At 50.3% G+C, this 27,984-nt stretch overlaps 1 protein-coding gene across 1 annotated transcript; it reads right to left on the bottom strand.

The window, feature by feature from the left end:
- Positions 1-831: 831 nt before the first annotated feature.
- LOC307224635 (synaptotagmin-5-like) lies at positions 832-22,042 on the bottom strand. Its single transcript, XM_079991658.1, has 5 exons — positions 21,242-22,042; positions 8,320-9,167; positions 6,884-7,049; positions 5,278-5,444; positions 832-2,224 (listed from the first exon to the last, which is right to left on the bottom strand). Exons 1-5 carry the CDS (start codon positions 21,315-21,317, stop codon positions 2,063-2,065), a joined length of 1,419 nt encoding a protein of 472 aa, XP_079847784.1. The 5' UTR covers positions 21,318-22,042; the 3' UTR covers positions 832-2,062.
- Positions 22,043-27,984: the final 5,942 nt, after the last annotated feature.

Below are 27,984 nucleotides of genomic sequence, written 5' to 3'. Positions count from 1 at the left end.
TGATGGTAACAGCTGTGCAGCTGCAGCAGACTCCCTAAGGAGGTTGTGGGCTCTTCTTCCTTGGAGGTTTTTAAGCAGAAGTTGGACGGCCATCTGTCAGGGATGCTTCAGTTGCAATTCCTGTATTGCAGAGGGTTAGACTAGATGACCCTTGGGGTACCTTCCAACTCTACAATTCTATGATTCTCAAAGGACCATAACTCACTGGTAAGGTAAAGGGACCCCTGATCATTAGGTCCAGTCGCAGACGACTCTGGGGTTGCGGCACTCATCTCACTTTATTGGCGGAGGGAGCTGGCATGCAGCTTCCGGGTCATGTGGCCAGCATGACTAAGCCGCTTCTGGCGGACCAGAGCAGCACACGGAAACGCCGTTTACCTTCCCACCGGAGTGGTACCTATTTATCTACTTGCACTTTAACGTGCTTTCGAGCTGCTAGGTTGGCAGGAGCTGGGACCGAGCAACGGGAGCTCACCCCGTCGTGGGGATTCGAACCACCGACCTTCTGATCGGCAAGCCCTAGGCTCTGTGGTTTAGACCACAGTGCCACCCGCGTTCCTCAGTGTAACTCAGTGGTAGAGCCACCTGATTCAGAAGGTTCAGTCTGCAACAGCATCTCCAGGTGAGAGACCCCTGCATGAATCCCTGGAGAGCCATTGCTGCAGGTCGGTTTGTACGATATTGAGCTGGATGCACCAAGGGATCCAACTAAGTACAAGGCAGCTCCTTGCATCCCTCATAGTACAAGAAACTAGAGTTCAAATCCTTGCTCAGTCATAAAGTTTCTGAGGAGATTTTGAGCTGGTAGGTTGCCCTCCAGTCTAACCTACATCACTCAAAATAAGTTTATTGTACTAACTGAAGGCCATGACAATTCCATACAATCATAAACAGTTTCAAATATGACTCAAACATCTGCAAATAAAAGCAGCAAACATATAATGTGAGATATATGATAACAGGGATGCCCCTGTTTCAGTTTAGTGCTCCAAATTCCCCCTCACTTTTTACGGCTATTTTATCCAGATGCTTCTTGTTCCCAGTGCAATGTGGTCCCTCAACAACTCCTGGACCCTCTCACTCAGGAAGAGCATGCTATCCTGCACAAACAGGGCTTTGCAAAAAGTGCCTCTTTGGATTTGCATGTAGGGGATAAGTTAACATATAGTGTGAAACATCTTCCACATGGCATTGCCCAACAATACAACCTCGCAGGGTTGTTGAGAGGATACGAAGGGGGGGGGGTGTTGGGGAGATCCGTGTGTGCTGGCCCTGAACCCCCTGGAGGGAAGGGTGAGATAAGGGAATGAAATAAGCATGTTCTGAGAAGGAATGCAATAAAGGCTGTTAATGGGCAATGCATGTGCTTTATACAGAGAGACTCTCCTTGCAGAGCTCTGTCCATCGCAGCCTCCAACACAACAACCCTTCCAGGCTGCCTTGCAGTGATGCCACCAACACCTTCTGTTCTGACATTTCTGTTTGCACCCAACTGCCCCAGTTCAAGTTTCTCCTCGTTGCAACAGCAACAGGAGAGCAGTCAGCACCCCACCTAGAGCAGTGCCATGCCTTTGAGCGCCATCCAAATCCAGCTTTGCTGACGCGGTTTTCGGTTCTCTTTCGTTATGGCTGGCAGCCGAAAGTTATGCAGATAATGCAATGCCCCAGAAGCTGCTGTTGCTGCAACGAATCTTAGATCTGAGGTCAGCGTGCCCGGTGCAGTTGGGGAGCATTATGGAGGAAGAAAGCTTGATCCACCTGCTCTTTCCGCCTTCCTTGGCTCTCCTGGAGAGCTTGCAGTCAACTTTTCAACCCCGGGGTTTTTGAAGGGCTCCAAGCAGCAACACCTCTCTTTGGGCAAAAAGTCCCTGCCTTGGCAGGACTTGGAACTGGCTTGGATTTCTCCAGCTGGACTTCCTGCAGTCCTGCGTACCTTAAAGGTGTCGCAATGCCAAGTTCCCCTCAAACCAAGGCCATTTCTCGCAGAGTGCCATTGCTTTGGCTGCCATCCTTCACCATGACAGGCAGACGATTCCCCAGCAGGAACCTCTGGACGGGCATCTCAAGGGCAGAGCTGAAAGCCTTCAGACTGAATGGCATGCCAGCGAGCAGATTCCATGTTCCCCCGGCTGCACATCTCCTTCCAGTGGACCTGCCCCATCTCAGGGGCTACAGGACCGATCAGCACTCTGCCAACAGCGCAGCTGCGGGTGTAGAGGCGAGCCTGGGACAAGATGGAGGGGGGAACAGAGTCAGGGATAGTTGTGGGGCTGCCCTATAGCAGGGCTACCCCATCTTGAGACAGCCACTGTGCGAGGTGGAATCCAAGCCCTGCCACCCCCCCCCAATGCAGGACGAGTGAGGAGAACTGGATGGCTTCCAGCAGGGCTCTCTTAATAATAATAATAATAATATTTTTTTATTTATACCCCGCCCTCCCCAGCCAAGGCCGGGCTCAGAGCGGCTTACAAGCAATAATAAAAACAAGATGAATGATTACGAACTTAAAAACAAAAATAAAATACAACATTAAAATAATGGAACATTAAAATATTAAAATGTAGCCTCATCGCAGGAGGAGAAGGAAAAGAAAAAAGAAAAAAAGAGAGAGAGGGAGGGAGGGAATCAAATTGGCTCCAAGCCAAAGGCCAGGTGGAACAACTCTGTCTTACAGGCCCTGCGGAAAGAAATCAGATCCTGCAGGGCCCTGGTCTCATGAGACAGAGCGTTCCACCAGGCCGGAGCCAGTGTTGAAAAGGCCCTGGCTCTGGTTGAAGCCAATCTAACTTCCTTAGGGCCCGGGACCACTAGGGTGTTGTTATTTATGGACCTTGAGGCTCTCCGTGGGGCCTCTCTTGCTGGTGGCCCCCCTTCCATGCACCCTCCCGCTGCTGCCAGAGAAGCAAGAACAAAGCGGCAGCGACCTCCAGGTTCTGGCAAGATCCCCCAGACCCTGTCATATCCCACCGGAACCTGGAAGCCGCCACTGCCACCACAGGACCCTGGCAAGCAAAGTTGGGCAGAGGGACATGGCAGCACCTTCCCATTCACCTCAGGGGTTTTTCCTGCCTATAGGAAATCTCAGCCCAAGCTTTTCCACCTACAAATTCCTTCTTGAGGAAGTGCACCCTCTTGTGTAAGTTGGCACAACAACAAGCAGGAATCGATGCATTGTTTTGTTTCCTCCTTGGGCAGAAAGGATTCACTAGGTTCTCCTACTCCTCCTTTTATCCCTACAACAACCCTGTGAAGTAGGTTAGGCTGAGGGTAAGTGAGCTTCATGGCAGAGTGGAGATTAGTGTTATTCTAAAGCAGCAATGCTGCAGCAAGCAAAGGCACCAGCAGCTCAGTCAGCTGCTTGTGGCTGCAAAGCCAGACAGGACGTATGTGACTGTTGCCATGGAAACAAAGGGGCAGTCCATTCTGTACTGAGCACCGGATGTTAGCTCAGTGTGTGTGTCATATGACCTGTACAGGATGTACATGGGTGGAGTTTGGAGTTTCTCTCTGTTTGTTGAAGAGAGCAGACATGTTTTCTCTGTACTGAAGTGGAAGACAGGAATAAAAGAATGTAGATACATTTCTGACTGTGTCTGATTCCCCTCCCTGGGGATATGCTGGAGAGCAGGGAGGAGGAAAAGCAGTTGGTGTGTTTTTCTCACAGCCTGAGGAAAATCGCCGGAACGGACCTCGTGTGTTTTTCCTGCCGGGAGTCGCCGGAGGGAGGTCGAAAGAATTCAGCCGGTGCCTGGAGAGATAGGCACATACCTCTGACCGAGCCTGAATTCTGAACCCTGCTCTCTCCTAGGTCCTACTCTAATACTCTAACCACTGAACCACACTGTCTTTCTAAAACCTCATTTCTCTTTAGCTCAACTCAATGGCTTAAGACATACCTCTTGACCCCAGCTTTTGACACTCAAAGAGCATATTTTTGGAACCCCAATATTTTTGTGACTGTAAATTGTTTGGAACTGTTTTTAACATTGTGTTTCAATGTTGTGACCTGCCCATGGACCTTAGGGTGAAGGGAGGATTTAAAAATCACAATAATAGATAAATAATAAATCTATACATTTGTACAACTGTTCAGCAAGTCCAGAAGTGTGGATCCAGAGTGGGCTGGGCTCAGCACTCAAGATCGTATGTTGCATTTGGGCCCAGGGAATTACCTGTATGCCTGCACCTTTCAGGTCAACCCAGGCTGCAAGCTGCTCTACCCTTGCTTGCCTCCCCACCCCCCCCGCCCGCCCTGCAATGGGCTAGGACAGGCTTCCTCAACCTCGGCACTCCTGATGTTTTTTGAGACTACAATTCCCATCATCCCTAACCACTGGTTCTGCTAGCTAGGGATCATGGGAGTTGTAGGCCAAAAACATCCGGAGGGCCAAGATTGAGGAAGCCTGGGCTAGGAGAAGCCCTGCTGCAGACCTTTGCTAGGTAAAGGTAAAGGGACCCCTGACCATTAGGTTCAGTCATGGCCGACTCTGGGGTTGCAGTGCTCATCTCACTTTATTGGCCGAGGGAGCCGGTGTACAGCTTCCGGGTCATGTGGCCAGCATGACTAAGCGGCTTCTGGCAAACCAGAGGAGCGCACGGAAACGCCGTTTACCTTCCCGCCAGAGCAGTATCTATTTATCTACTTGCACTTTTATGTGCTTTCGAATTGCTAGGTTGGCAAGAGCAGGGATCGAGCAACAGGAGCTCACCCCGTCGCGGGGATTTGAACCGCCGACCTTCTGATTGGCAAGTCCTAGCACCACCCGCGTCCCTTTCCTAGGGACCTTTGCTAGGGAGCTGCATATAGAATCCTGGCCATAAAAATTGTTCAGAAGAGCCTGCTGGATCAGGCCCATGGCCCATCTAGTCCAGCACCCTATTCTCACAGTGGCTGTGAGGAACCAGCAAGCAGGATTCAAGAAAGGATTCCCTTCTGGCTAGGAGGCATCCTTGGCCCCCTCCTCTGTTAATGTGTCTAAGCCTCTTTTAAAGCCATCTGCGTTGATGGCCAGAGGCCATCCCTGTCTCCTAAGGAAGCAAGTGCCATAGTTTAACTAGGCATCGCGTGAAGGACTTTTATTTTATCTACCCCAAATCTTCCAGCACTCAGCTTAGTTACGGCCAGAGTGGAGTCAGAGGTTCAATGGAAACCACAGCTCTTTGCATCTGTCTTCACCCTACTAAATGTGGCAACTGTCACCATCTCCATCACTGGTCATCTGGGAGAGATCAGTCCCTTTCCCTAACATACTTTGGCTCAAATCTTCCATCCATTACCTGCATGACTGTGAACTCCAGGGACAACTGCTGTTCCTGGATGTCTCCGGCAGGTAAGCTGAAGAGGAATGGGGCATTCCACACGGGGTTGTAGCCCGCTATGGACTTGGTCTCCTTTGTGTCAATGACCTTTCCGTCGTGGCAGAGGTGGATCAGAACGTAGTGGTCTAGAAAGAGGAAAAGCAGAGGACAAGGGATGGGAGATGCAGGAATCCTCAAGACGGACAGGTTTGTGCCTGACGGCTAGAAGAGGCAGAGATGGTGAGCCTTGGAGTCACTTCCAATTCCACCATTCTATGAAAGAAGGGGAACAAGAGAGATTCCTCTCTCCCAACTTTGATAGGTGGACAGGACTGCCCACCACCTGATAAAGGTAAAGGTAAAGGTACCCCTGCCCGTACGGGCCAGTCTTGACAGACTCTGGGGTTGTGCACCCATCTCACTTAAGAGGCCAGGGGCCAGCGCTGTCCGGAGACACTTCCGGGTCACGTGGCCAGCGTGACATCGCTGCTCTGGCCAGAGCCAGAGCCGCACACGGAAACGCCGTTTACCTTCCCACTGGTAAGCGGTCCCTATTTATCTACTTGCACCCGGAGGTGCTTTCGAACTGCTAGGTTGGCAGGCGCTGGGACCGAGCAGCGGGAGCGCACCCCGCCGCAGGGATTCGAACCGCCGACCTTTCGATCGGCAAGCCCTAGGTGCTGAGGCTTTAACCCACAGCGCCACCTGCGTCCCTGCCCACCACCTGATATAACCTGTCAAAGTTCAAAGAAAATTGCTGATTGGCATTTACAGCCATCGTCTTTGGAGATGTGCTTTCATTGGCCATCTGTTGATGAGGAGCAGAAGCTTCCTATAATGGATCGTCACCTGATCCTCAGTCCCAGGGAGCCCGTTGGTAGCCGCTATGGAGGGAGAAAAGCTCCCCTAAGCTAGCATTTCTCACTCTGCAAAGAAAGCAGTTTCAAGCTGCAATTTCCAGAGTGGTTTAACAGTCCTGACCTCTTCCTGGAGAACTCTGAGAAATGTAGGACTGTAAGTACAGAAAAGGAGTCTCCTAACAACTCTCAGCACCCTTAACAAACTGCAGTTCCCAGGATTCTTTGGGGGACGCAATGTGTGTTTAATGTGGTGTCCTAATGCTTTAAATGCATAATGCAGATGGGGTCTGAGAGATCCCCATCTTAATTTGCTCACAGATTTTTTTAAAAATGTGTGTGTGTGTGCATATAGATTAAAATATGCAAATCTTGTGAAAATTTGTGTCCTGAGTCCGTACCTACCGTACATCTGCTAAGGTACTGAGCAATACCTGCACCAGATCCCAGTTTAAACACAGAATTATTGCATGTGGAGATCACAGAGGAAGGCATATACAGGGAAGGGCCATAGCTCAGTGGCAGAACATCTGCTTTGTAGGCAGAAGGTGGCAGGTTCAATCCCTGCTGGCACCTCCAGGTATGTCTGGCAGGGACTCCCTGTCTGAACCTTGGAGAGCTGCTGTCAGTCAGAGTAGACAACACTGAGGGAGCAATGGTCTGGCTCAGCAGAAGGCAGCTTCCTATGTTTGTGTGTTCCTATACATGCGTTGGTACTTGCATCCTACCTGGTGTTCCCAGCATCCGGCTGACGCGTCCCAGGTTCTCTGCTTTGCGAACCAGAACTTTGATGCGATTGGCCAGAGCTTGATACTGGAGCAGGAGGAAAAGCTGCCCCAGGGACGTGGGCTGAGAGAGCCAAGAGGCGGAGCTCATGTCCTGGGAACTGTGGCACTGAACGGGGAGAGAATGAACACGTCATGGCATAGATACACACACACACACACACACATACAGGAGTTAGCCAGCTCCAGTTTTATATTTCACATGGATTTAAGAACCTAACAAGAGCCTGCTGGATCAGGCCAGTGGATGCCCATCAAGTCTGGCATCCTCTTTGCACAGTGGCCAACCAGAAGCCTCAATGGGAAACCAGGAAGCAGGTTTCCAGCACAAAAGCAACTCTTGCCTCCACAGAGTTTTTGCACATGTCACTTTGCCCTGCTTACGGCCTCTTTGTTGGGATGCCTGCGTGTCAAAGTCACTTGCCTAAGGCTTTAAAATGCTGTTTAGTTATTTCACTTATATAAAACTGCATGAGCCTGCCCTTCAGGGGCCTACATACCCCCCAGGGCAGCAGCCAATAGGAGCTGGAATCCAATAACATCTGGAGGGCCAGTTTCCTAACCCTGCTCCAAAGGGAACACCCACCCACTATGGGCGTAGCCACGGGGGGGGAGGGGCAGCTGCCCCTCCCTAAATCAAGTAAATCATTACAAAATACATAACTAACCGAGGTTCTGCCCTCCCCCGGAAATAAATCCTGGCTACGCTCATTACACACATAAATACAAATAAAACCAGCCCTTACCCATCCAATGCAGGGTTTCTGCCCGGACGCTGAGGTCCAGCTCCGAGGGCTTTCTGGCGGTTCCCTTGCTGCGAGAAGCCAAGTTACAGGGAACCAGGCAGAGGGCCTTCTCAGTAGTGGCACCCGCCCTGTGGAACGCCCTCCCAGATGTCAAAGAGAAAAATAACTACCAAACTTTTAGAAGACATCTGAAGGCAGCCCTGTTTAGGGAGGCTTTTAATATTTAATAGGTTATTGTATTTTAGTGGTTTGTTGGAAGCCGCCCAATGCTCTTTCTACCCGTGAAAAAGGCCTAAAAAGGCTACACAGCCAGATGGGTGGGGTATAAATAATAAATTATTATTATTATTATTATTATTATTATTATTATTCTCAAACTGTGCCCCATGGGCGACCAGCAGGGTGCAAGCATTTGTGATTGCAGGTGAGCCCACCCATCGCTCGGAATATTGGGGACTGGTTCTCAATTGCTTTTCTGTTGCTCTTTTTATTTCTTATATCACAATTTGAATTTTAGAGAACTACCATTGCTGCCCCAAGACCCTCAAGAGGTCCGCAGGCGAAGGGGGAATTGGGGGTCCCCGCCGGGCGGGAGGCGACGACTCCCTGGCCTCTGGGCGACGCGAGCCTCACCTTCGGGAGCGACAGCTCCTGGGCGTGCGCCGAGGGCGAGGCGCCCTGCTCGCCGGCCAGCTGGGCGCAGGGGAACAGCACCTCGCCCACGAAGGCGTCCTTCCGACGGGCGAAAGCCCTGGCGTACACAGCGAGGCGCAGCGTCAGGCCCGGCAGCTCTTGGCGGGCGCAGCCGGGGAAGCGGAGCTGCTGGTGGAACTCGGGGTGGAGGCTCCTCCGGCGCCGGGCGGTGCGCTGCGGCTCCGCGGAGCCCGGCAGCAGGCGCGCCTCGACGTAGCAGCTGCGGCTGGCGCCGAGGCCCCCGGGCAAGTGGGCGACGCCGACGACGTTCACCGTGAGCGTGGCCTCCGGAGGAGAGTAGCCGACGGCGAAGTGCAGGCGAGGTCGCGGCTTGGCCTGGGCAGCGGCGGGCAGGAGCCCCGCGACGGGGCGCACGGCGAGGGGGCCGCTGTCTCCCGCGGCAATGGTGCTCCGGCGCTGCGGGCCCCGAGGGCGCTGGGCCGGCGGCGCGCTCAGCCCAGGCGGGAGGACGAGGCTGGGCAGGGAGGCGCGGCCGCGCAGGAGGGCCGTCGGGGGGCTGCCGTCGGGCGAGGCCGGCGCACGAGCAGCTGCAGCAGGCAGGCTCTCCAGAAGCTGCCCCGCCAGCTGGGCATACTGTTGCTGGATGGGCACCGCCGTCGTCGGAGAGGGCAGAGCGGGGCCCAGATCCACCAGGGGGCGGCCCGACGGTTGCGCCTCGCCGCAGTCCGGGCGCCGCGTCCTCCGCCGGTGCCAGCAAATCGCGCAGCCGAGGAGCAGGCAGAAGCAGAGCAGGGCCAGCCCCACGCCCAGGAATACCTGTAAGTGCACTGAGCAGAGGAGAGGAGGAGAATCATAGAATCTAGAGTTGGAAGGGATCCCGAGGGTCATCTAGTCCAACCCCCTGCAATGCAAGAATCAGATCTAAGTTGAAGCATCCCTGACAGATAGCCATCCAACCGCTGCTTAAAAACCTCCAGCGAATGAGTGTGCATTCCTTTCCGAGGGAGTCTTACCACCTGAAAGTTACTCCAAATGTTAAGTCCGAATTTTCTTTCTGTTTGCAGAAGAGGGTTGTAGGAAAAGCAACTGCAGAGCCTTAAGGGGGCAGGTCCCAGTTTCAGGGGAGGGCTCATCATGGGCCATCAATTTAATTTATTTACTGCATTTATACCCCCACCTTTTTCTGCAAGGAGCTCAAGTTGGCTTATCTGGTTCTCCTGGCTTCCTTTAATCCCTGCAGCAACCCTGTGAGGTAGGTTAGGCTGAGAGGCTGAGACTGGACCCCCAGTGAGCTTCATGGCCGAGTGGAGATTCGAACCCTGGTCTCCCAAGTCCTAGTCTAACTCTGTAATCTCACCACCACCACTGGATCTCCATCTATGTACTCACTTCTCCTCTCACAAGTAGAGATGGCCAAACATGTCCATTTGGGTTTTGCTTTTTTTGTTTTCATTTGTGAGTTCTGCTCACATGTCCTCATAAATCTGCAGGTTTTTGAAGTATAACAAAGTCACCTTGGAAATTATTATGCAATCTGTCTGCAGTTTTGCCTAACATGCACATTCCAAATGGAGCCGCACCATAAAGGTAAAGCTAAAGGGGCCCCTGGGACGCAGGTGGCGCTGTGGGTTAAAGCCTCAGCGCCTAGGGCTTGCCGATCGAAAGGTCGGCGGTTCGAATCCCTGCGGCGGGGTGCGCTCCCGCTGCTCGGACCCAGCGCCTGCCAACCTAGCAGTTCGAAAGCACCTCCGGGTGCAAGTAGATAAATAGGGACCGCTTACCAGCGGGAAGGTAAACGGCGTTTCCGTGTGCGGCTCTGGCTCGCCAGAGCAGCGATGTCACGCTGGCCACGTGACCCGGAAGTGTCTCCGGACAGCGCTGGCCCCTGGCCTCTTAAGTGAGATGGGCGCACAACCCCAGAGTCTGTCAAGACTGGCCCGTACGAGCAGGGGTACCTTTACCTTTACCTTTAAAGGGGCCCCTGACCGTTAAGTCCAGTTGCAGACGACTCTGGGGTTGCGGTGCTCATCTCGTTTTACTGGCCAAGGGAGCTGGTGTTTGTCCGCAGACAGCTTCAGGGTCATGTGGCCAGCATTACTAAGCCGCTTCTGGCGAACCAGAACAGCCCATGGAAATGCTGTTTACCTTCCCGCCGGAGTGGTACCTATTTATCTACTTGCACGGGAGCTCACTCTGTCGCAGGGATTCAAACCACGACCTTCCGATCGGCAAGCCCTAGGCTCAGTGGTTTAGACCACAGCGCCACCCACTTCCCATAGCCGCACCATAGATCTGTATAATGACATTGCACTATCACTATCAGCAGCTTTGGAATGTGTGGATTAGGTAGTAAAAAGGTAAAGGTAAAGGTACCCCTGCCCGTACGGGCCAGTCTTGACAGACTCTGGGGTTGTGCGCCCATCTCACTTAAGAGGCCAGGGGCCAGCGCTGTCCGGAGACACTTCCGGGTCACGTGGCCAGCGTGACATCGCTGCTCTGGCGAGCCAGAGCCGCACACGGAAACGCCGTTTACCTTCCCGCTGGTAAGCGGTCCCTATTTATCTACTTGCACCTGGAGGTGCTTTCGAACTGCTAGGTTGGCAGGCGCTGGGACCGAGCAGCGGGAGCGCACCCCGCCGCAGGGATTCGAACCGCCGACCTTTTGATCGGCAAGTCCTAGGCGCTGAGGCTTTAACCCACAGCGCCACCTGCGTCCCCTGGATTAGGTAGTACTGTACAGTATCTCCTTTAAGTGTGAACTGGATTCCTCCCCATCTCTGCTCACAACAGCTGGAACAGAGTGGCAACAACTACCACCACTAAGGCTCAGAAGGGCAAGAGGGGCAGCTCAAAAGGAGAGTAGAGAAGGCAGGGAAGGGACCCCATCCCGACTTCCATTCTCTCCAAAAGACGCCTGCAGAGCAGCTCTGGCTGATGACATCAGTTCGACATGTTTGCTCAGGAGCTAAAATAAAGCCAGACTCTCCTCAAACCAGATAAACCCCAGGGAAAGAAAAGCTCTGCTTATCAGGCCTGCAGTTTTGCTGACGCAGGGCTGTTGTGGAGCTAAGAGGCCCTTGCCTAGTCAAACAGCCCTTTGCAAAGCACTCAATCTATGCTTGGCTTCCAGGTCAGTTGGCAGCTGACCCCAGAATGTGTGTGTGTGTGAGAGAGAGAGAGAGAGAGAGGGAGAATGTTGCATTGTCCCGTGAGATGGGAGGAGGGAGGGCTGCAGTGCAAGGCTAGAGCGCATGCTTCGCATGTAGAAGGCCCTGGACCAATCCCCTGCACCTCTAACGAAAAGGGGGAAAGAATTGTAGGGCTAGAAGGGATCCCAGGGGTCATCTATCTCAATCCCCGGCAGTGCAGGAACTTGCCAATGTTCCTTTCTTCATCTCACGTCCAGAACAGAAATCAATCCAGAGGACACCCATAAATAGTGGCTGCTGCTACTCCTGTTTGCAGACTGTGGCCCCCAGGATGTTGCTGGACTGTCAGCTCCCACCATCCCTGAGCACTGGGCATGTTGGTTGAGGCTAATGGCAGCTGGAAGCCTCACAACACCTGGAGATCTGTGTTAGAAGGCTGCCTTTGATTTTTAGAGCATCTGACCCACAGCTGACTTTTTAATGCTTTCCCGCTCCCTGAAAAGGGATGGGAAATAGAACCAGATATCGTAGAATCATAGAATAGTAGGACAGGAAGGGAACCCAAGGATCATCTAGTCCAACCCCCTGCAATGAGGTAATGAAATATCCTAATGCCAACGATGTGATGTAGCAGCGACAGGCCCCATCTGCACTATACTTTGAAAACAGTATGGTATATCATACCACTTAACAAAGCAAACAAACAGCTATGACTTCCACCAAGGAATCTAGTAGTTTGTTAAGGGCCCTGAGAGTAGCGGGCAGGCCCCTCCCTCCGCCCCCCTCACAGAGGTTCAAGTCCCAAAGTGGTTTAACAGTCCAGCCCTCTTCCTAGGGAACTCTGGGACGGACCTATCTGGGGCCTTATCTATCTTATACCCTTGGAGCAATATCTTTGAGGAGCCATGGAAACCCAAAGAACCCTGAGGACGGTAGTTGGCTCAGGGTGCTGGGGCTAAAGGTTAGACTGTGTCCATTTTTTTTACTGAGCATTGATTCTGATTTGTTTACAGGGTGGTTATACGACAATGACTGCTCACCCTGATTTGCTTGCAGGGTTGTCTCCCCATTAGTCACCTGTTCATCCCACAAACTTTGCAATGCATCTTCCCATCACTTCCCAAACTGCCCAAGGCCAGGGTGCTTTAGTCCCCTTTCAAAGCGCAAAGCTAAAAGATGAATCCCTCCTCCTGCAAAATGCTGTTGCTCCAGATTCACCCATACAAAGGATAATCATCTGCAGAATGCCCACCCCACAGGCTTAAAAGGCACTTTAGCGCCATGTTAACAGCCATGGCTTCTCCCAAAGAATCCTGGGAACTGTAGTTTGTTGAAGGTGCTGAGAGCAGTTAAAAGGTAAAGGGACCCCTGACCATTAGGTCCAGTCGTGGCCGACTCTGGGGTTGCGGTGCTCATCTCGCTTTACTGGCTGAGGGAGCCAGTGTCCAGCTTCCGGGTCATGTGGCCAGCATGACTAAGCCGCTTCTGGTGAACCAGAACAGCGCACGGAAACGCCGTTTACCTTCCCGCCAGAGCAGTAGCTATTTATCTACTTGCACTTTGACATGCTTTTGAACTGCTAGGTTGGCAGGAGCAGGGACCGAGCAACGGGAGCTCACGCCATTGTGGGGATTCAAACTACCAACCTTCTGATTGGCAAGTCCTAGGCTCTGTGGTTTAACCCACAGGAGACCCCTATTCTCACAGTGCTACAGTTTCCGTGTGCTGCTCTGGTTTGCCAGAAGTGGCTTAGTCATGCTGGCCACATGACCCGGAAGCTGTATGCCGGCTCCCTCAGCCAATAAAGAGAGATGAGCACCATGTCCCCAGAGTCGGCCATAACTGGACCTAATGGTCAGGGGTCCCTTTACCTTTTTTTACAATCTCCTTAGGAAACTATAATTCCCATGATACTTCAGGGAGGGGATGAGGATGGAGGAGGAGGGCATACTCACCATGCTGGTGTTTGTCTAGCAGGACCTGGACCAGCAGCCACAGGAAGAGGAGGATCACCAACCCTTCAATCATCCCCTTGCAGAAGAAAAAGATGATGGACTGGCAGAGGGACAGAGCTTGGAAGATGTGGTCCTTGAAGAGCGCCATCCCCTGCCTTGCCCCAGATGGGAGCGAGAGCCCGAGGAGGGTCCTTGCTCACCTGAACCGGGCACTTGGGGTGGACAGAGGAGGACAGTGGAGATCAGCCATGGAAGAAGAGCAAGGCAGCAGCAGCAGCACCCGGGGAGAGCTCTGCAGCAGGACTTGGCAGGCAGGAGTGGTACCCTAGGTGACCTCCCTGAAGCAAGGTCCCTGGGGGGACGGAGGAAAGGGGCTCGTGGGGCGCAAAGGATCTAGCATCCCCGGAACCTACCTGACAGTGTGCAAGTCAACGCGTCTCTCTTTAAATAATCCAGAGCTCTGCAGGCAGATCCTCTGGTTCACACCACATCTATTCCGGTCCGCTTGAGGCAGTGACCCCCTTTCCTTCCTCCCCCCGCCCCCCATGAGTTGCCATTCCGCATCAGGAGCAACAAGACTAGCCACGCAGAATGTCATCTGCCTTGCAGGGCAGGTACATTATTGGAAGGCCCATGACCTCCCCAAAGGTGGGCTCCTTGCGAAACAGAGAAGGAGGTATAAATAGATCCAGGGCGAGAGATGCTGCCCGCTTCGTAGATCTTGCAGGCAAGAGATGGTGATGTGGTAAGACAGCTGTGAAGATCAACTGCGCCTTTCTGATAGGGAAGGCAGCTCTTTGATCTCTCACTTTTGTCTTTGGTGTTGAGAGAGCTGCCATGTAGATGACCATGCGCAGGGGGCGTTTTACTCCACAGAGATTACTCACCTGAGCGGAATTAGAATGGTAGTTGAACATTTAACTTCATGTAGGGATATCTTGTACTGCAATGCCTGTCCCTGCAGTGCTACCTATAATGTTCATGCAAAACCCATGCCCATCCAGAGAAGGCCCCTTGCAAAGTTAGTTAAAAGCTTCCCATTTGCAGCTTCTGCCCCTTTTGTTGGGTGGCAACAGCCTGAAAGTTGAATAGCTTATTGGTCCCTCGCATCATCCATTAGCCCCTGTTTCTGTAGAAGGAGTGAATTACTGCTTTCTGCTATGTTTTGTTTATAGTGAAACAGTGATATTTCTCATCTAAGAATGAAAACCATTTTTCGTTGCACCCAGGAGGAGGCATGGTAGCTCTGAAAGGGCCTCACTGCATGGCCCCAATCCACACTGAACAGGTGATGCCTGGGGGATGTTGTGCATCATCTATGTGTGACGCAAGTGTGTCACAACACCACACGTCTCCCAACACTACGCAGCCTTGTGCAGCCTTCTGCAATGTTCCGCCAGCCCCCCTCAATATTGATGGGCTGGGCCCCTTCAAACAAATATTAAGGGGGCAGGAGACACCTCCGCCCCCTAGAGTTGGCATGCCTGACCTCCTGGCAAGCAGCCAAACGCCACCAAACTGTCAGTCCTTTGCAGGAGGGATTCAAGTGCACAGCAGAACTTTGGGTTTGTGCATTTCAAGTGGATGCAAGCTTTCTATTGCCCAAGTGCAACAAATCCACTTGGTAAAAAGAATAGGGCATTTTGCGGAATAGAGAGTGGCAAGGAAATGCCCTTAAAAGTGTGGAGCGAATGAATGACTAAGAGGAAGCTGCCTAAACACACTGTGAGCAAATCGGGATGGGGGCAGGACATATTCGCGTTGTGTGCCCTTTCCCCCCCCAAAAAAATCATAATGCTCAGTAAAAGACAGGGCAAGCTTTGGGCCAGCAAATCAGGGTGGATGCTCAAGAAACAGGTACTAAGGGAATGTATTATCCCTCATGGTGGGGCTGCCTGCTAATACAGACACTTTGGGGACTGATATCCTCAGAAATATTCAAAATAATTTGGGAGCTTCTGCATTTCTCCCTCCATTCTTGTTTATTATACAGTGGTACTTTGGGTTACAGACGCTTCAGGTTACAGACGCTTCAGGTTACAGACTCTGCTAACCCAGAAATAGTACCTCAGGTTAAGAACTTTGCTTCAGGATGAGAACAGAAATCGCGTGGTGGCAGTGGGAGGCCCCGTTAGCTAAAGTGGTTCTTCAGGTCAAGAACAGTTTCAGGTTAAGAACGGACCACCAGAACGAATTAAGTTCTTAACCTGAGGTACCTCTGTACCTCTTCAAAGGCTCATCTCTCTGTAGCTCAAACCTGGAAGGTCTTAAAGGAACCACCCCCAGATTTATGGCCCAACAACGTTTGGCGAATGGCCATCGCTGAGAAAATAACACTTGTTTAAAAGTGATAAACAGAAAAATGGATAAACTTTATGCAATGTGATGGCCTTTTGTTCTCCTGGAGAACAGAAAGCTGAGAGGTGATCTGAAGGGCTGTCACAGGACAAGGTTGTTTTCTCCTGCTCTGGGGGCTAGAACCAGAACCAATGGATTCAAATCGCAAGACAGGAGATTCCAACTAAAGATTGGGAAGAACGTTTGAAGGTAAGAGCTGTCAGACATTGAAGTGGACTCTCCTTCGTAGGTGGATGGCTGGCTTTCGGGGGTTCTTTTCTGACAATTCCTGCAGTTCTCTGATTCTATTTGCTTATCATCCACAGGGCAAAAGGCTCCCCGTCCTGGCCTGCTGGATTGCAGCAGTGGGGGACATGGCCAAGGGCATGCCAGGAAGGGTGGCTCAGAGCCAAGAAGTCTGACGCTGGCATGCTTCTGCCGCCTCGGCTTTTCCAAGGGCGTGTGCAGACCAGCAGCAGAGGTACAGGTGGCCTTTTTTCAAATTTTAACTAGTAGTTTTGTTTAATTCCTATTTAATTTAAACCCTGCCACTTCCCCAAATTTCTGACTCTTTTCTATCACTTTAGGGAGTGGAGTTTTTGGATCTTCTACTGTTATCACTAAGTCATCTGCATATGCTTCTAGTTTAAACTCACTTTTCCCAGTTTTTACACCCGTGATCTCTTTATCTGCTCTTATGTTTCTGGCAAGTACTTCCCGTACCAGGATGAACAACAATGGTGATAGTGGGCATCCTTGTCTAGTTCCTTTTTGTATCTGACATTCGTCCGTTATCACCTGATTTATAATTAATTTTGCTTTTTGTTCCGAGTAAATTGCTGGTATTCCCTATAGAAACTTAGGGCCACATTTAATTTCTTCAAGCAGCTTTGTCATGAATTTCCAAGAGACGTTGTCAAAGACTTTTTCAGCATCTATAAACATCATTGCTGCTTCCTTTTCATTTTTGACCTCCAGGTATTCAATTATATTCATAATATTCCTTATATTCTCCTTCATTTGTCTACCTGGAAGAAACCCTGCCTGATCTTGATATATATACTCATTTAACATTTTTTTCAATCTGCTAATATTTTTGCAAACAATTTGTAATCATTGTTCAACAGGGAAATAGTAGCGCCTGAGCAGTGGACAAGGGTCCGAAGCAGAGCCCATCTATTTTTAGCTTATCTGAAAATCTACAACCGTACAGATTGTCAATGATTGTTCCCTTCCGTGCTCAGAGGCCAAGAGAAAATGTTCCGACAAAAAAGATATTTCACTTGCAGTTTCCAGGCTGCCGTGGTGCCAACGTCCTTGGCTGGGTCTGGAGGACTGACCTGAGATAACCCTGGGCCAGCTTTCCCTCTACGTCCCGCCCCTCCCTTGGGTTGCTCTAGGGGACCATGATATGGAACATGTCCCAGTGACCCCAAGGACCTTTTCATCCATCCCTAATGGAGGTGGAGGAGGAGATCGGAGAGGAAGAGCGCTAGTTCCACAGGATCTTCAATGTGCCCAAACCCAAGTACAGCTATTAAAGGGTAAAGGGATCCCTGACCATTAGGTCCAGTCATGACCGGCTCTAGGGTTGGGGCGCTCATCTCGCTTTATTGGCTGAGGGATCTGGCGTACAGCTTCCGGGTCATGTGGCCAGCATGACTAAGCCGCTCCTGGCGAACCAGAGCAGTGCATGGAAACGTCTTTTACCTTCCCGCCGGAGTGGTACCTATTTATCTACTTGCACTTTGACGTGCTTTCGAACTGCTAGGTTGGCAGGAGCTGGAACCAAGCAGCGGGAGCTCACTCCGTCGTGGGGATTCGAACTGTAAACCTTCTGATCGGCAAGCCCTAGGTTCTGTGGTTTAACCTACTGCGCCACCCGCATCCCTTAAGTACAGCTATTAATCCCGTGAAATAAGCAGACAGGGCCAGCCCACCCATGAGGCAAGGTGAGGTGACTGCCTCAGGCAACAGGGGTGGCAGATCCAGCCTCCGAGGTGTGCATCGCTCACTGCCACCCCTTGCAGGCTGGAACTGACTCCTCAACAGCCCCACCTCTGCTTCCTCTACAGCACCTCTAGGCAAATCAGAGGCACTGGTGGTCTTGTCCCTCCTAGGGAAGAAATGGCAGGGGCTGCTCTCTGGGGTTCCCTGGCCTCTGCACCCAGCCGGCATGATTCAGAGTGGGCCCCTTTCCCTCCCCACTAACAATGGCCTTTGATTTCCACTTCTGCTATCAGGTAAGGTTGATTTGACCTAGTGGTGCAGCAATAAAATTGCTAGCCCATTTTCAGAGCTAAGCAGGGTCCCTGGTATGTTTTAAAATTGGATGGGTGGCCATGTGTAGTTCTATGGGGAAGAAGAGGAGAAAGAAGGTGGAAAGGAAATTTCCCCATGGTGGCCAAGAAGATCGTTTTGGGAGGCCCACATGCAGTCCAGGAAGCCAGCAAGCTTCTCCTGCCCTGGCCAAGGGTAAAGGTAAAGGTACCCCTGCCCATACGGGCCAGTCTTGACAGACTCTGGGGTTGTGCGCCCATCTCACTTAAGAGGCCAGGGGCCAGCGCTGTCCGGAGACACTTCCGGGTCACGTGGCCAGCGTGACATCGCTGCTCTGGCGAGCCAGAGCCGCACACGGAAACGCCGTTTACCTTCCCGCTGGTAAGTGGTCCCTATTTATCTACTTGCACCCGGAGGTGCTTTCGAACTGCTAGGTTGGCAGGCGCTGGGACCGAGCAGCGGGAGCGCACCCCGCCGCAGGGATTCGAACCGCCGACCTTTCGATCGGCAAGTCCTAGGCGCTGAGGCTTTAACCCACAGCGCCACCTGCGTTCCCTGGCCAAGGGTACCCTGCAGTAAATTGCCTCAGACCCTGGATGTGCTATTTAGCTCTCAAGGCTAGGAAGAACAGTGACTTTTTTATTCCTGCATTTATATGCAGCTGAATTCTAGATCAGTCCCTAAGCGTTTTACGAAAAAAGACAACAAAATCTGCCTCTTTCTGTCTGTGAATGATACACAATGGAGACCCTCAGACTACGTTTTGATTGTGCTTTTGTGATTGTGCTCAGGATGGGTTTGAGGCAGTTCTGCATGATCCCATTTTGAATAGTGGGCTCTTCTTCCTTGGAGGTTTTCAAGCAGAGTTTGGATGGCCATCTTTAGCTGAAATTCCTGCATTGCCGGGGGTTAGAATAGATGACCCCTGGAGTCCCTTCCAACTTTACAGTTCCATGATTCCATCAGGATCACAGAACAATTGCTAAAGCGGAAATCATTTGTGGGTGGTCTGGAAAAAATCCACCAGCCCCAGAGATCCTCTAAGGTAAAGGGAGCCCTGCCCGTACGGGCCAGTCGTGTCCGACTCTAGGGTTGTGCGCCCATCTCACTTAAGAGGCCGGGGGCCAGCGCTGTCCAGAGACACTTCCGGGTCACGTGGCCAGTGTGACAAAGCTGCTCTGGCGAGCCGGCAACAGCGCAGCACACGGAAACGCCGTTTACCTTCCCGCTATAAAGCGGTACCTATTTATCTACTTGCACTTAAGGGTGCTTTCGAACTGCTAGGTGGGCAGGAGCTGGGACCGAAAGATGGGAGCTCACCCCGCTGCGGGGATTTGAGCCGCCGACCATGTGATCGGCAAGTCCCAGGCGCTGGGGCTTTACCCACAGCGCCACCCGCGTCCCAGAGATCCTCTACCCCTACTCTAATGTTGGGCCCTTGTGACCTCAACATGCTCTAACCCCCTACAGACCACACAACTGAAACACATTTCCTACCTCCACCGATAATTCTAAAAAGCTGGAGTTTGTTAAGGATGCTGGGAATTATAGTTCTCTGTGTGGGTGAACTACAGCTCCCTTTTTTGTAGGGGAGGACGTGCTTTAAATGTATGGTGAGCTTACTGGAGTAAGAAGGTATGGAAGAACTGAAACAAATTTGTGTCACTTGAAAGTTTGTGATATTAATTTATTACGTTTGGTTTGGAATTCTGCTCCTATATGTTTGGCTGCAGATATGCCTCTCCTTTTGTTTTAGTTAGCATCTGGTATTATATTTTGTTGTGTTTTCTCATAAATAAATATATCATAAGTAAATAATAAACAAAAACCTGGGGACCCCCCTTCAAATGAATAAATAACTGTAGGGTGCCCCCGCTGCCTGCCAACATGCCTGGGATCCCGCAGCCAGCAGCAACCTCTTGGCTGCAACCCGTCTGCGGCCCCCTCCTTCCCATCCCTCTGAACAAAGCTCCTTGCTGTTCTGCTGGGAGAAGGGCCGTCCTCTCCCCACAAGCAAACAAAAGAGGCTCAGAGAGGAAATGGACTGGCCTCCTGCAGCCGCTCCTCAGCATCCCTCCTCCGCTGCCCACCTATGCTGCGAGGGGAGGGCTAGAGCTCAGCGCTGGAGCACCTGCTCTGCATGCAGGAGGCTCAGTCCCCAGGAGCAGAATCTCCAGGTGGGGCTGGGAAGTCAGTCCCCTGCCTCAAACCCTGGAGAGTTGTTTCTGCTAGCTAGAGTAGACAGCACTGGTCTGAGTTGGTATCAGGCGTCTTTCAGTGAGCCAAGCAAAAGCTACAAGCAGGCTGGTGCCACTGTTTCAGGGTCTCTGTATTTTTGCTTCCTTCGCTGCAAGGCAGTTCTCCAACCAAGTACAGTGGTACCTCAGGTTACATACACTTCAGGTTACAGACGCTTCAGGTTACAGACTCTGGTAACCCAGAAATGGTACCTTGGGTGAAGAACTTTGCTTCAGGATGAGAACAGAAATCGCGCTCCAGCTGTGCGGCAGCAGCAGGAGGCCCCATTAGCTGAAGTGGTGCTTCAGGTTAAGACCAGTTTCAGGTTAAGAACAGACCTCCAGAATGAATTAAGTTCTTAACCCGAGGTGCCCCTATAATGTGTACGCATAACATACATACTGGGGTGATTGGAAATGCATTGTACAGCGAAAATAACAAACAAGCATATTAGGGGAGATCGCTTTGCAAAAATTGCATGCAGGATGGGCACAGTAGGAGAAATTTGCAGTACAGTGGTACCTTGGGTTACAGACGCTTCAGGTTACAGACTCTGCTAACCCAGAAATGGTACCTTGGGTTAAGAACTTTGCTTCAGGATGAGAAATTGCGCTCCGGCTGTGCGGCAGCAGCAGGAGGCGCCATTAGCTAAAGTGGTGCTTCAGGTTAAGAACAGTTTCAGGTTAAGAACAGACCTCTGGAACGAATTAAGTTCTTAACCCGAGGTACCACTGTAAAATGCTGGTGCACTTTTCACATAACTCAAATTCTTCTTTCTTGCAAAGTGATGTGGAAAACAGATCCCTAGAGTGGAAAATAGCCCGAGGCCTTTGCACTTCATTTTAAAAGAACCTTGTGCCCCAATAAGGGTCGCTGGCCTTGCTCTCCCCCATCCACCCCCCCAAGATGCCCCCCAAACCAGGCCTGTTAGTTTCCACTTACCTCTCTCCACAGCCTTCCTCCCAAAGTGAGCTGAGAGGATGGAGGAGTCCTGTAGCGGCCCTGGAAGTCCTGGCATGGAGGCGCCTGGCAGGAACAAAGGGAAGGTGCCCAAAGCGTCACTGTGGAGAGGTTGAGGAGGAGGAGGAGGAAAAAGAAATAAGTGCTAGGTCCCCAACCGGGAGCCGCTTAGAACTGGCAGTAAGGTTTGCAGGCGGCAGGTGCCTGTCGCTGGCAGCGCTGGAGAGCGGGGTGGCATTGGCAGGGTTGATAAACAGAAGCCAATAAAGTTCTCTAAGCCCACAGAGCTGAGCAAACAGGTGGAAAAAAAAATATATTCTGGAGTGTTTACTCCCCTTCCAATCCAGGGAAAGGGCGGGCTCCCAAAGCAGAGGGTGGGAGGGAGGATGCCAGAACAGCGGTGGAGTCAAAGCCCATTCTTAAGTGTTTGCTGCCAGGGAATGTGGTGTTTGAGAGGCAGGATGGCAGGAGGGGCAGCCAAGCAGCAGGGTGGAGGGGCAGGCCCAGCACAAGGGGAATGCAGGAGTGCACTGGCCAGGGACAGACAGGCCTGTCCACTTGAGTTCTCAGTTTTCCATTCTTCAATTCAGTTTCTCCACATTTCTGCAGCTACCCGCCTCGATCAGCTTTGCTCTGCCTCTGCAGTTGGAGGTTGCAATGCTTCTAAATACAGTGGTACCTCGGGTTAAGAACTTAATTCGTTCTGGAGGTCCGTTCTTAACCTGAAACTGTTCTTAACCTGAAGCACCACTTTAGCTAATGGGGCCTCCTGCTGCCGCCGCGCCGCCGGAGCACGATTCTGTAACCCGAGGTACCACTGCTGAAAACCACGGGAGGGAAAGTCTTGCTTTTGTGCTCATTTCCCGCTTGCTGGTTTCCCTTTGGGACATCTGGTTGTCCACTGTGAGAACAGCATTCAGGACTAGGTGGGCCATTGGCCTGATCTGGCCGGCTTTCCTTATGCTCTTATGTGTGTTTTATTTTTATTAAATTTTTAATAAATTTTTATTAAAGTTTTAAAGATTAAATAACAATCAAAATAAAGAAAAAACAAAAAACAATGCACCATCAAAAAACAGAAAAAAGAAAAAAGGATAAAGGACAAATCAAACCTATACATCACTTGCTTACATTCACTTATTTCATTGACCTCCTCACATCTCCCATTTTTGTATTCAGCAAATCCTTCCAACCTTATTTTTATCTTAATAATTTGTCTTAATATACTATAATTTTACACTCTCTCTTCCACCAATTCATTTTTACTTAATCCTTTATGTCATTTCTGCTAAAACCACATAATTTTCTTTTCCCAACATCTTTCTAGCAATCCTTAATTTTGCAATATTTTTGAAGATAAACTTTAAATTTTTTCCTATCTTCTTCCACCGACTCTTCTCCTTGGTCCCGGATTCTGCCAGTCATCTCAGCCAGTTCCATTAATTCCATCACCTTCATCTGCCATTCTTCCTGGGTGGGTAGATCTTGTGTTTTCCAACACTTTGCGATGAGTATTCTTGCTGTTGTTGTGGCGTACATAAAAAAAGTTGTATCCTCCTTTCGTCTTATGTGTGTTTTAAAGTCCTCGTGAAAATGCACCAGCATGTTAGTGTGCATTTCACCTAAAAGGCACATTTTTTCAGAAGCAATTTTGCCTAAAGCACATATTTTTGCAAAGCACCCCCCCCCCTGCCAAATATAATGCATTTTTGGGTACCGTATTTTTCGTTCCATAAGACGCACTTTTTTTCCTCCTAAAAAGTAAGGGGAAATGCGTGTGCGTCTTATGGAGCGAATGCAGGCTGCATCGATCGCTGAAGCCAGTAGAGCAAGTGGGAGAGCTGTGCAGCGCCTCTTGGTCTGCTGGCTTCCCAGTGAAGCAGGATGAGGGACGGAAGGGGCTTCGTGTAAGGGCACCCTTCTGTCCCTCATCCTGCTTTGCTGGGAAGGCAGCACAACAAGAGGCACTGTGCAGCTCTCCCTCTTGCTCTGCTGGCTTCAGAGATAGCTGCGCAGGGAAGACACAAGATCTACCCACCCGGGAAGAATGGCAGATGAAGGTGATGGACTACATGGAACTGGCGGAAATGACTGGCAGAATCTGAGACCAGGGAGAAGAGTCGGTGGAGGAAGATTGGAAGAAATTTAAAGACTATTTACAGAAACATTGTAAAATTAATGAATGTTAGAAGGATGTTGGAATGAAGTTATGTGGTTTTAGCAGAAATGTTATAAGGGTTTAGGAAAAAATAGACTGTTAATTGGTGAAAGGAGGGAAAGTAAAGTTACATCATATTGAGATAAATTACAGAACAAAAATTGGAAAAGATGGAAAGGATTTGCTGAAATAGTTAACCGAATTAGAATACAAAAAAGGGAGGTGTGAGGAGGTCAAGGAAACAAGCAAATGAAAGATAAGTTATGGGAAGATTAGTTGTGTTTTTTTCCCTTTTTCCCTTTTCTTCTTTTTTCCTTATTGTGATGTGTTGTTTTGTTTTTGTTTAATATGGTGTTTTTACTTTTGCTTTTTGTAACCCTTAAAAATGTTAATAAATATTATTTTAAAAAAAGAAAAAGAAAGAAAGAAGGGGAAAAAAAACAAAGATAGCTGCGCAGCTTGCTCTGGCTTTTCAGGGAGGTGGGAGAAGGGACAGAGGGCAGCAACCCAGAAAAGCCAGCAAGAGCCACTCTATCTTTAAAGAGCCACGCCGAGCAAGCGTGGCTGTGGCTCTTGCTGTCTTTTCTTGTTTTCCTCCTCTAAAAACTAGGTGTGTCTTATGGTTGGGTGCATTTTCTTTAAAATGCATCTCTGTTTTTTGGGGGGGCATAGGAATTCGTTCATTTACACCCCCCCCAAAAAATAGTCCAGCCCCCCCCACAAGGTCTGAGGGACAGTGGACTGGCCCACCTGCTGAAAAGGTTTGCTGACCCCTGGGTTAGACTATCTCTGGTCTTTGAGTTTTGACTTGTTTGCAGGAAGGTCATACGACAAGAGGTGCTCATTTGGCACTCACCCCAATTTCCCTTTTGATATTCATTCATCCCACGCTTCAATTTATTTCCCTGTCACTTTCCAAACTGCAAAAAGAAAAGCCAGCTTCTTTTTAAAAGTGGATTTACTGCACAATTACTGTAGTTTTAGTTGTTGTTAATTACCCACCCTTTACCGTGAGGTCCCAGGGCAGGTTACAACATTAAGACACAGTATGAAATTAATTGTGGGGATTAAATGAGGAGGCAGAAAATCATATACAGTGGTACCTCCGGTTGCGGACGGGATCCGTTCCGGAGCTCCGGTTGGATCCCAAGGTTTTCATAACCGGAGGTGCCTGTTCTGCGCATGCATGTGGCGCAATAGAACACTTCTGTGCATACGTGCAGCGCAGTAGAGCACTACTGCGCATGCATGCGCGGTGAAGCCCAAAAATATACTTCGGGGTTTGCCGCATGCGTATCCCGAAGGATACGTAACAAGAGGGGCACGTAAGAAGAGGTATCACTGTACTTGAGCTCCTTGGAGGAAAAAAGGTGGGCTAGAAATGCAACCGATCAATTTATAGAATCATAGAATCGGGACCCCGCGGGTCATCTAGTCCAACCCCCTGCAGTGCAGGAATCTCAACTAAAGTGTCCATGATAGATGGCCATCCAACCTTTGCTTAAAAACCTCCAAGGAAGGACGGTCTTCACTGGTCACCACCTTTATTGATTCAAGCAACCATGATTAATTCAATCAGTCAAAGGAAGAAACATGGGTGCAAAAAGGAGTAACACTCCTTGCGGGAGTTCCTTCAAGTTCCTCGCCAGTACTGCCATCTAGTGAGAAGCGTAGAGAACTGCAAGCCGAGAGGGCTTCTAACATGCTCTGAAATTGATAGGGGAAGAAGGCCTGCAAAGTAGGTCAGGCCCAAAGAGCCCAGGGTCACTGGTTCGAGGTCACTCATCGAGAGCTGTGCAGCCATGTTGGGTTTCTGAACCAAGCCTATCACATCCTCCTACAAGCCTCTTAACCACAGCTCCGCAGAGACTCATATCTGTGTTTCCTTATTGACATTTTCTTTTTTTTGTAACTGTGCTCATCTATTTACAGAAATGCAACCCAAACATCAACAGGCAATAAAGCCTAAGGCATGGGTAGGCAAACTAAGGCCCGGGGGCTGGATCAGGCCCATTCGCCTTCTCAATCCCGCCCGCGGACGGCCTGGGAATCAGTGTGTTTTTGCATAAGTAGAATGTGTCCTTTTATTTAAAATGCATCTCTGGGTTATTTGTGGGGCCTGCCTGGTGTTTTTACATGAGTAGAATGTGTTCTTTTATTTAAAATGCATCTCTGGGTTATTTGTGGGGCATAGGAATTCATTCATTCCCCCCCCAAAAAATATAGTCCGGCCCACCACATGTTCTGAGGGACAGTGGACCGGCCCCCTGCTGAAAAAGTTTGCTGACCCCGACCTAAGAGAAAGAAGCACAACCCTCTAGAGCAGTGGTTCCCAATTAGGGGTCCGGGGACCCCCGGGGGACCATGAATCCATCCCTTGCCTCTCCCCAACTAATTTTTTTTTTTTTTGGTCATTTTTGCATAGTAATATCACAGATTTTATGGCCTGTTTTAGCACATTGGCCAAACTCTGTTTTGAAATCCCACCACAATAAGAGTTTTGACCCTCCAATAAGCAGCAATATATCACTCCTCTCGTGAGGGAGAGCAGGGCGTCCAATTTCAAGGCATCACCAATATCACACAATGATCTCAGCCAGTAACACTGCTGATCTGAGCTGCCTTCCCTCACAGGGCAGCTGGTTGCCCTCACTTCAAGGCACCGTAGCACTGCCTTCCCCTGGCACTGAGGAGGAACAGCTTTTCTCAGCCAGCAGGAAAGCAGCCTCCGCCACAGTAGACGCAGCTTGATGCACCCACATCCCCATTTGGTGGAGGCGACTATGCTGCTTCACCTCTTCTCACCCACCCAATCATCCCCACGCCTGATCTCCCAATTTGACATTGTGACCTACAGTGGTACCTCGGGTTACAGACGCTTCAGGTTACATATGCTTCCGGTTACAGACTCCGCTAACCTAGAAATAGTACCTTGGGTTAAGAACTTTGCTTCAGGATGAGAACAGAAATTGTGCTCCAGCGGCACAGCAGCAGCGGGAGGCCCCATTAGCTAAAGTGGTGCTTCAGGTTAAGAACGGACCTCCAGAACAAATTAAGTACTTAACCCGAGGTACCACTGTATTGGAATATCACAGTTTAATTTCTGATATAGCATGATACTGAAAACCTGGTACCACTCAGCCCCAGTCTGTTTTTTTAGTACAGTGAGGATGAATTTGATGAAATGAAGGGCCGTGAGGAGACGGACCAAGGGGCCAACCAAAGTTGTTGAGGGGCCGCCAGGTTACACCCCAAAACGGACTTTGTACGTGCCTGCTATAAAGGAAGCCCAAGTGATTTCTATGGAATATCTGGGCCTTCTGACAGATTTCAGCTCACCAATCACAAAGGACATATCAGATGTGGTAATTCGAGGTGCTCTCTTTCTCCCAGTATTTTTACTGGGGTTTTTTATTTACTGACTTTAAAGTTGTCAGCTCATAAGATGTATTTATAGGTCAACAATTTTTGATAGAGATAGCTCTATGCTTAATCTACCTCATAGGTTTGGTGTGAAGATAAAAGGGGGAACCCTGGGCAGCACCTAAATTTCCCAAGCGCAAGGCTAGGGAGCATTTGTCTGTCCAGACCATGGGCAGGCAAACCAAGGCCCGGGGGCCGGATCTGGCCCAATCGCCTTCTAAATGCGGCCTGTGGACAGTGGGAATCAGTGTGTTTTTACATGAGTAGAATGTGTCCTTTTATTTAAATGCATTTCTGGGTTATTTGTGGGGCCTGCCTGGTGTTTTTACATGAGTAGAATGTGTGCTTTTATTTAAAATGCATATCTGGGTTATTTGTTGAGCATAGGAATTCATTCTTCCCCCCCCCCCAAAAAAAATATAGTCCAGCCCCCCACAAGGTCTGAGGGACAGTGGACCGGCCCCCTGCTGAAAATGTTTGCTGACCCTTGGTCCGGATGATGCTGGGCTCCAACTCCCATCCTCACTGGCCATTGGCTATGTTGGTTGGGGTCCAACAACATGTGAAAGCCCCCCCCACTCTCTTCTTAAGAGATCAGAATGCAAATGCAATAAGAGCAAATCAAGAGGTGGCAGTTCTGGCCATCGCTCCCTGGATGGGAGACCTCTTTGGGCCTCTATGGCACCTTGAGCTTCACAAAGAAGAAAGCAGGATGTTCAGCATCTGGGAGCAGAGAAGGGGAAAGACTCATCTCTGTCCAAGACCCAGCTGTCAAAGCAAGCCAGGGACAGGGAACCTGTGGACTTTCTAGATGTTGCCACCATGCCAACCATCAGCCATGCAGAGAATGCCAATCCTGGCCTGACTACACTGGCTGCCAATTAGTTTCTGGGCCCAATTCAAAGTGCTGCTTTTGACCTATAAAGCCTTAAACAGCTCAGGACCACAAAACCTCAAGGACCAGCTCTTTCCATAGGAACCTACACGAGATCATCCTCTGAGGCCCTCCTTTGTGTGCCTACTCGACAAGAGGTCTGGAGGATGACAACATGAGAACGGGCCTCTTCTGTGGTGGCTGCCCATTTGTGGGATGCTCTCCCCAGGGAGACTCACCTAGCACCTCCATTACATATCTTTAGGTGCC

The sequence above is a fragment of the Podarcis cretensis genome (genome assembly GCF_951804945.1).
Source record: "Podarcis cretensis genome assembly, chromosome: 9".
Classification (NCBI taxonomy): domain Eukaryota; kingdom Metazoa; phylum Chordata; class Lepidosauria; order Squamata; family Lacertidae; genus Podarcis; species Podarcis cretensis.
This window is presented reverse-complemented; position numbering and strand designations above follow the sequence as displayed.

Coding starts and splice junctions, on each gene's coding strand:
- LOC307224635 (XM_079991658.1), bottom strand. CDS start 21,317: ATGCCAGGACTTCCAGGGCCGCTACAGGACTCCTCCATCCTCTCAGCT. Junction 9,168..21,241: donor GAGGAAGGCTGTGGAGAGAG/GTAAGTGGAAAC, acceptor TCCTCTGCTCAG/TGCACTTACAGGTATTCCTG. Junction 2,225..5,277: donor TGGAGTTCACAGTCATGCAG/GTAATGGATGGA, acceptor ATCTTGTCCCAG/GCTCGCCTCTACACCCGCAG.